Genomic DNA, 9,227 nt, shown 5'->3' with positions numbered 1-9,227 from the left:
CAAAGAAGAAAAAAGAAAAAAAATGAATAAATAAATAAATAAAACTGATAATGAAAACAGGCATTGTGTATCCGTTTCGAAAAAACAAAAAAAAAAAAAAAATTAAACAAACACTCAAGCCATGCAACGAGGTTCTCTCCTCTCACGCGGATTGCCAGCGAAGCTGGGCCATGAATTTACAGCGTTTAATATCAGCGAAATGAAGCACGACTTGCTCTGGGGGTGCGGCTGCCGCCATTTTGCGGCATCGATAAATCGCTTTTATTGCCGGCGAGCAGAGAGCGTAGGCTGCTGGTAGGTTTTCGGGTTCGTCTGGAAGCTCGTCGGGTTAAATCCAGCTCCTGCGGAGAAGAGCCGTATAGCATGTATTGCAAAAAAAAAAGGGGCGAAACAAGTTTTTCGGCAAATTAAATCCCCGCGTATATGTTAATGTAAGCGTTAATATGAATATCGTCGGCTGCAAATCGTCGATCGATGCGGAAATGGCACGTGAAATGATATAAACAAAAAAAGAAGGAGAGGAAACCCGCGCGATAACGTTCCGCGAGTTTCTCATCCACTCCTGCAACCCCCCGTCGAAAGCTCCGTACATCGCAAGCTCGATTAAAGATTTACCGGAGCAACAAGTATCGCCGATCGGAGCGATACTTTATTATCCGTTCACGTCACGATTTCCAGACGCAGTTACACGTCACGGCAGCCAGTCGGATAGAGACGAGAACGAAATCTCCTTGGGGGGCTCCTCAGTCTCCCGGCTACTTCACCCACTGTCTAACCCTTCCGAATGAACGATTGCTTGCCAGTTTCTTATTCGCCTCGGACGAGAGACTCTAATTTATACCGATTCAGGGGAAAATATTTATCACCGAGAATTCGATCGAACGATTCCCTGGTGAAAATTTCTCTTCTCCTATTATTCTTCTTCTTCTTTTTCTTCCACTACTCAAATGGTCTACAGATTTTCGAACGAACCGGAACACTTCGATGTCAACTATTTTAGCCGTGCTCTTGTGCATTTCGCTGGGCCAATTTTTTGGAGTATAACGAAGTTTATAGAGAGTTACAGCATCGGTCCAAGCACCGAATAAATGGGTGTCCTAAATCGAAACAGCGTCTATTTTGTCTCGTTTCGGTGCAGAAAAGAGGCTGCCGCTCATTCTGACCTATCGGACGTCGCACAGGGCTGAAGTTCCGAATTTGAAAAGTTCCGAAAACGTCTAATTCCAAATTATTTGGTGGCGAAACTTGAAGTGAAGAAATCAAACTTTGAAGAAACACAAAGTTTCGAATGGCCGGAAAGCCGACGCGACGGGTCAAAGTTCCGAAATGCAAGATTCCGAAAAGTAAAGTTCCGGTACAGAATAATTCTGAAAAATAAAGTTTCGATAGAACAAGATTCCGAAAATTAAAATATACTCATGCAACATAGCTTACTCAAGGAGCGGGTGTAAAAGATGAGAAAAACCGAAAGTTAGAATGACCAGGATTCCGAACGTAAAATGTCTAAAATCCAAAACACAGAAAGATCAAAGCTGTGAAATTCCACTAAGCCAGAAATTCACAGAACTGAAAATCTTCGATCATTCGGAATTTCGATATTAAACTTTGACTTGTCGGTGTTACGCTCTTTCGGCTTTTTGTCCTTTCGGAATTTCGCCCTTTCAGAACTTTGATGGTTCGTCAAAATTAGACTTTTTTACTTCAAGTTTCACCACCAAGAAATTCGGAATTTGGCGATTTTGGAACTGTTCAAATTCGGAATTTCAACCCCGCCCCTTGGACGAGACGTGAGACGGGGGGTGTAGCTAAAAAGCTGTATAACTGCCGACCCGCAAGCTGTTTATAAATTTGAAACGTCGTCGGAGGGATGGTGAAAAGGGGGTCGGAGGGTGAGGACAGGAGTCTGAATTAATGACAGAAAAACGCAGCGGGAAAAGCCTAAGCCATAAAGACGTACGCGTTGCGCGGTGTTTTGCCGCATAGCATCAGCGACGAGGCGGAAAAGTTCGGTTAAGATATCCAGGGCGGCATGTCGTCAGTTTCTTGTTACAACATTTTGTAGAGAAAAAGCTGCAGCTAAGCGAGTGTAAGGTAGATGTATACATGTATACACGGTTAAAGTACGAATGGCTTCTGCATGGGGAAGGAGGAAGGGAAGAGGGATGCCTAACGGAAGTAACGGAAGAAGGGGATAAATCCGCGGGAGACGTTTTATGAAGACAATAAAGTCAAGAGAAGCAAGCAACCAAGCAACCAACCAGCCAACCGTCCGACCGAGGCTGGGGTCGATTTTAAGCCGTTGTAAATTGTTTTAGGAGAACGACGACGACGCGAAGGAGTGGGAAACGAAAGGTAAAGGAATTAGCGATATAAAGACGGAAGACGTATAAATGCCGGGGAAGAAAAATAACCAAAGAACGAACCTTCCCCGACAGCCCAAGCTTCTTCTTCTTCTTCTTCTTCTTTCTGCGGCCGAAGCAATTTTACGCCAACTTTTATTTCCAACCTACTTCCGCTCTTTCTATATACAAACGCGAGTCCCGGGCACGTGGGCGCCTTAAACCCTCCGTCAAATATGCGGGAATGTATTTTTTATTTATTTATTTTTTTTATCTAATTTTTTCGATTCATTCTTCTTCCTCTTCTCCCTTCTTCCATTCAATGCCAATGTCAAATACGCCTGATATACGTTGCTCGTAAAGTCGTAACGGCGGGTGAACGCGGTTACTTCCGGTCACCGGTCGGCTAAAAACGTGCACAACGAACCGTGAAAAGAGAAGCAAATTGGGATCAGCGTTTATTATAAAATGAAAAGGAAAAATACCAGAAAACACGATTATACATTCTTTTTCTAATTGATGTAGATATGTTGTTTTTTTCTTTTTTCTTCTCCGCACAGATTTCTCGGTTCAATTTCCGGCGTCAACGAGACCGGAAATGGTCGATATATAACGAACCCCTGGCGATCCGCATGAATCGTACAACGTCGGTGTAAGATCATCGGGGAGATGAAGAATGATGCATCGAGAAAAATTTATAGCTGTGGTTCTTTTCGTTTATCCTCGTTCGTAAAATTATATTTTTTGCAATCGTGGTTATTGATATGATTTTAATGCCTCATGTGACTTAAGCCCGTGGCAAACGAAACGAAAAAATTCAATGTCCCGACATCTTTTTTCATTTAAATGATCGTTATTATAAAATTTTTTAGTGCAAATTTAAAAAACGAAAAAACCTAAATTTTTCTCAATGCGTTAAAGACTGGAATTAATCAAGAGCAAATTCGTCAGATCACGAATCCCAGTCTCGACGATGATTTTTGGCTAATTATGTGTATTCACTAAACGGTTTCATTTGGAATTAATCGTGGCAAAAGGTGGCTGCGTTTCTTCTCTGGCTTGGCTTTCGCTCTTGGGTTCAGATTTCCCCCCGTCTGCGTTCCGCGCCGCTTTATCCTTTTCCTCGAGCCTTTTCAGCTCCACGGCTTCTTCCAGCATCCCCAAAGAGGTGGTCAGCTGATCCTCCGATCGCTTGATGGCCTGAGCCTCCTTCCCCACCTGGTGAAGCTGGGCCAACGGATCGAACCCAGATTCTTCTGGCAGCGTTTTCAGATCTTCGGGTTTCCTCTTCTCGACGGAGTTTCCGAAAGTCGTGTCGCCGCGTCCTGGTTGCGAAACTGACAGGCTATCCTCGAAGTTGTTCCGATCGTCTTCCTGACCTGAAAATTCATTAATCGTAAGATAAATTCCAGGTCCCTCAGGATTTTTGAGGTCAGGTTGACCCTCGGCCGTAACGGATTCGCTCACCCTTTTTCACAACTGGGTTACATTCGGCAGTTCCGTCCGGGCATTCTTCGGTTATAACTTGACCCTGGGGAAAAGTGATGTGGATGATCGGTTAATCGATGATAATTATGAAAGAGATGGGGCAGGGTTGAAGTTCTGAATTAGAAAAGTTCCGAAAGCGCCCAATTCCAAATTATTTGGTGGAGAAACTTGAAGTCAAGAAGTCAATCTTGAAAAAAATTCGGAATTTGGCGCTCCCGGAATTTTAACCCCGCCCCGGAAGAGATTACGATTAATCGATTCCCAAGTTCCTCTGAGAAATGACGACAAGTCGGAAGTAAATGTGTGATGATTGTACGGTAATCACTTTTGCTGAAAAGCTTTTCGGTGAATTACACTTTCGGCAAGGTTTAAATTACCTCCGGTGTTTCGCAGTCTTCGCACTCATCCGCGTAATCGGAGTCCTCGCCGAGGTTCCAGGACCCCGTTTGCGAAGGATACAGCATCGATGTTGGCTGTTCGTAAATTGGCCCTGAGACCGGGGCATAAATTGGCATCGGTGCCGGTGCGTAGACTGGATAATACTGAGCAGCTCCAACAACCGGATAGTACGTCGGGGTCGGAGGGTAAAAACCGGTGGCTGGATACACTGGGTAAGTTGGTACGTAGGGAGCGGGATGATAGCTGACGCAGTTTTCTGTGGAATGCGAAAAATCAAACTTAAGGGCAAGAAGTGTAGAATTAAAAGAGGCAATTGGGACGTACGACAGGATAAGGGTTCAAAAAGTGAAACTGACAAAGCTGAACAGGACAAACATGGATAAAAAGATCCCTGTGAACAAAAAAAAAGTCAAATTTTGCGTAATGAATTTCATTCATAAAACACCTAATTACTGTATTATCACTATCAGCGAAATCAGATAGTTCCTTCGATTATGATGAAAAATACATTTCTCTACAAATTATTGTCCAAAGACAGAATTTTAATCAAGCTTCTATTAAGTTGGTGAAAGAAATACGTTTTGTAAAATCCTTATAAATAACTGATGATAAACTTATTCAGCAGGATATATCCAAAATTAAACTCCAACCACTTGTGAAGTATTCAATTCACGGATAAAATTAGCCTTTTTGTATAATTATGAGGACATAGGTATATAATTATGAATATTTCCGCAAAGAAAGAAAATAAAATAGCGTCATTTCTCGGATGCTAGTTGATATAACGAGGTGATGCAGTTAAGTTCAATATTGTAATCTTCTTATTATATATATATATAATATATTATTGTAACTCGTAGATTGACTTCGGTAAAAATGTTGAATTTCTAATTTCAGTGTAATTTTCGTCCAAGATTTTTTTGACCTACAAAATGATCCTTAAGCTCTGTCTCCGGTAGTTTTGAAAAAAATTACGAATTACACACTCACCAGTAGCATTCCTGACGCACTCCGGCCGCACCTGACTATGAACGACTTGTTTACCATAGCAATGCGATCCGCAAGTCCGATGCTTCTTCTGTCCGCAGACGACGTATGGAGGCTGCCAAATGGTGCGACACGTCTTAGGCCGCACGACCACACAGCAGTGTGACTTGGTTTCGGTTGCAGAATTTCCAGTGGTACCCTGGAGCCTAGAGTTCATCGTGAGGTCATAATTAACGTTAATCTTTGTTGAAGCACTGTCAGTAAGACCATCACTCATACAATATCACAATACATTCTACGTAGACGCTGACTTTGCGATCGATGAATTGAGCATTGTCATTTGCTGGATGATTAGTACTTGATACACTCCAGACTCGATAGTTGAGCTGGCCAAAATGACAACGACTAGAACCTTAGGTGTCAATGACTTAGTGAACGTGATGAATACACTCACTGTGATGGGTTGGAGTTGAAGCCAGGAACGGTTTTGTCGGGCTCGTTTCGCTCCCGATGATAATTATCACCGTTCTTCGAAAGTTGGGGAGGCACGTTAATGACGTTCGTGTTGTTTACGTAATTGCTGATGTCGATACTGGTGGTCAAGTTGTGCGCCAATATCGGTTCGTCGAATTCCCTATCCCTGTCCCTCTCCCGCTCCTCGTTACCAGACAGTATAAGCGTCGTCGCCTTTTCGGTGATCTCGATCAGCCTGTCGTTCTGCTCCTTAACGGACCTCAGTTGATCTCTAATTTCCGCAATCTCCTTGCGGAGAGCAGTCACGTCAGCGTTCTCCGGTTGTACATTTGGAACCTCTGCACTGTCATTCAAAAGTTCGTAATTCTGTCCCACGGGTCTGTTATTAGTTGCAGGCTGGTTCCCGTCGTTTTCCGCGCCTTCTTTGACCTGACTAGGAGTACCGATCTGGACAATCTGAGGAGGAGTGCAGCCGATTCCGTAGCAGGTTTCACCGATCTGGATGCACCCGTTTCCTTGGCACTTGTGCCCGAAGAAGACGCAGCCAAATCCTGAGCAGGTTGGCTGTCCGTTTTGCGCGCATCCTGTTCCCGGACAGTTTGACTGCTGTTGCTGATTATTCGGCATGCAACTGCTCCCATAACACGTCTGATAACCTCCGCACAACGTCGGACCGCACTGTCGTTTTTTCCGCTTTGTCTCCTGCAGAAGGCACTCTATGTAAGCTCGATAGTCCGGCTGCGGTTCGCACTTCATTCTGATCTCATTATCGATCTTTAATCTCCCCTCGTTCACTTTCATAGCGTTCTCCACCGCTGGTAACGTCTTCGCGGATACTGAGGTAAGGTTTAAGGCATGATCATCCATCTTAGAGGACCCTGACACTCTAGAGATCAGGACCACCAGGACCAGCAGCAACTTCTGTGAAGCATGAATCTCGTTAAGTGTTCTCCTGTTTTAGAAAGTTCGCGACTTCATATGGTACGAAGTGATGTCAAATTATCCTTATAACATTCCGGCAGAAACTTGCAAACTTACTACGGATAAATTTCTGTACGTAGCCTGAGCTTGACGAAATATCCGATTCAAACCTACAACCGAACTATTCCCGTTCGAACAATGAGCGATAAATAATTCGTTTCAGCTCACGTAGTTTCTCGGGTTATCTTTGAACAGGTACAACGAACCTTACGTAATATTCATGCGATAATTGGGCAGTTTGTACTAGCCTGACAAGCATCACGTAATTCCGAAACGAACCTGGACAACTGTTGAATTATTTGCCGGATCGAAACTTTCCGCTGACTAATTTTACATAGTCAGACGAGAAAAAAAAAAAAAAAAAAATTCCCACGAAACCGTTCAACAAGCAGTTATAAAAATTTCTTCGAATTTGGATTGTCCGGATAAATTGGACGACTTCTATTCGTCTGCGCAGACTTTTCTCGGAGGATTTTTCGCGAAATTTTTTCATTCAACACCTACCTGCATCCTGGCAAATATTCCGCGCCTTTAATCTCTCTGGGCCGCTTGACACTCTCGGTGAAAACTACAATCAGTACTGGCAACTACCGAACCGGCCCCTCCCAATTCTCGATTAGATACCAGAACCGGGTTAAGGACGGTATCTTCGGTGATAATGAACGCGTCAAGACACTCTGGGAATCCATGTTTTCATCGAATCAGTCAGGATCTTTGATTCCGGCAGAGAGTGAGCCGGAGTTTCGATCGTAGGATTTCTTTTTCAACCCTTGATCGTCACTCCGCACTTGGACGATACGATCCAGTTCAAAGATTGACGAATTGGTTTATTGAGACACTGAAAAAGCAGCGAGCGTGGCTCGATAATTCAGAAAACGTCGGATCTTTGAAAATTTATCACGGATCTATGACGGTCAAACGTGACTTCCATGCCACTTTAAACTCCCGGCAAGTTCGTACATGGAATTTTTATCACCCTCGGCGAGATGCGATTCAAAATTATTGCTTTCGCTCACAGCGATCGGAATTGGTAGTCGGGAAGCGGGATTGAGCCGAATACCTATCTCGTCATACGAGAATGAATAAATAATTAATGAATAAATAAATTAATGAATAAACAAACAACTTCGAAAAGTGAATTCGATGAAATGACAGATTTCAAAATGATCCCTTTGAGGTTCAAAGTCGCAGATACAAGACGAATAATTAACTGCTATTATTAAAAATATCTGAATCCTGAAATAATTTGAAATATATTAACGAACTCTGAAGAAAGTTTTCACTGAACAATTTCATTTGAAAAACTGTTTACTTGGGCATAAAAATAGAAAAACTCTTTTTAAAAAGTGTAATGTTTCAAACATTTTGATTGAGACGTACGATTTTTTTCAACGGGAAAGAGGCTTGGTCGTTAAAGGTTTAAAATTAATAATATAATATCCAAGAATATCGACACGCCTTCGAGTAAGTGATACGGAAATATCAATCGCCTTTGTTTTGCTACGACTTGAAACTTACATTATATGTACTCAACGGAGTTCTGGTATTTGAAACTGGGGCAAAAATAAATGCTGAAATGGCAAATGGAAGTTATGGAGGAGCAGAGTATCGGAAATATCAAGACGTATGATATCCTTGCAAAAACTGCAGCAACTCGCTCGCTTCGGGAGTATAAATTAATCTCTGAATAGACCGTATTTGTCCAATAATAAAAATTACGTTGAAACGTTGAAACTCTTCAACAACCGCACAGCTAAGATACCTTTCGCTAAAAAAGTACAAACATATCGCTAGTATGTATCACCGGGTAAACAGGAATTGAAATTTCCGTGGGGGAATTTGAAAAATAAAACAGTAAAACCTTTCACGCCTCAGTTCCTCGATTCTATTCAACTAAAAAAATGGATCTAAATACGAGCAAATTAACTCTCTTTTCGTTACAGCTGGGCTAAAAGTATCGGAACGATGAAACAACGAATCAGGGGCGAGTATCGAGTCTTACGCAACGGTAGTAACATTATTGTACGTTATTATAATCCGATGGAGCGAGTTCCGAGAGAAATGTACATCGTACACAAACCTACCTCGGGATTATTAGTTGCGAATCAACGAGCGAACGAAACTGGAAAAGTTTCCCGCTCCGCGTGTAGCGTTGTAAATATACTAGAATGCACGGTGTGGCGGTGTGTCGTTGTAAGCGCCGCGGGAATAAAATAGTAAACTCTTTGGACTGTGTAGTAAGTTTTCGAGATTACGTTCAAGCCGGGAAACCCGCCACCAACCATTCGCTAAATTTATTTCCCAAAAGTTTCCTCGTTAAAAACATACTTCGCGCAAAACAATGCCGCAACCATCCGCTCGGCTGCGATTTTCCACCGCGAAAACTACGGCAAATCATTTTTCCCCCCTCCTCTCTCCCTCTCTCTCTCTCTCTCTAGCCTCTTTCGCTCCTTAAATTCCGTCTCTGAACTTGTCTCAATCCAACCGACGTCTTTTTTCTCACTTGGAGAAAATTTGCCTCGATTTTATCTAATTTTCATGGTGAAAAATTGGAATCAC

General features: G+C 42.7%; 1 protein-coding gene across 2 annotated transcripts in view; it reads right to left on the bottom strand.

Annotated features, from left to right (window-relative positions):
- Positions 1 to 2,784: 2,784 nt before the first annotated feature.
- The window catches only part of LOC124216702 (uncharacterized), a 53,331-nt gene continuing 46,888 nt past the window's right edge, over positions 2,785 to 9,227 (bottom strand). The window contains exons 1-6 of one of the 2 annotated variants that reach the window (XM_046621546.1): positions 7,173 to 7,260; positions 5,668 to 6,608; positions 5,217 to 5,419; positions 4,205 to 4,482; positions 3,807 to 3,870; positions 2,785 to 3,718 (exon numbers count right to left, since the gene is read on the bottom strand). In XM_046621546.1, the coding sequence (XP_046477502.1) occupies positions 3,351 to 3,718; positions 3,807 to 3,870; positions 4,205 to 4,482; positions 5,217 to 5,419; positions 5,668 to 6,608; positions 7,173 to 7,178 (1,860 nt within the window). In that variant the 5' untranslated portion in view covers positions 7,179 to 7,260 and the 3' untranslated portion in view covers positions 2,785 to 3,350. Of the gene's footprint in view, positions 3,719 to 3,806; positions 3,871 to 4,204; positions 4,483 to 5,216; positions 5,420 to 5,667; positions 6,609 to 7,172; positions 7,261 to 9,227 lie in introns of those variants that run through there. The other variant, XM_046621548.1, reaches the window with a different exon arrangement.

This window comes from Neodiprion pinetum, chromosome 4, assembly GCF_021155775.2.
Source record: "Neodiprion pinetum isolate iyNeoPine1 chromosome 4, iyNeoPine1.2, whole genome shotgun sequence".
Taxonomy (NCBI): Eukaryota; Metazoa; Arthropoda; class Insecta; order Hymenoptera; family Diprionidae; genus Neodiprion; species Neodiprion pinetum.
The sequence above is the reverse complement of the archived record's forward strand: the minus strand, read 5'-3'. Positions and strand labels throughout refer to the sequence as shown.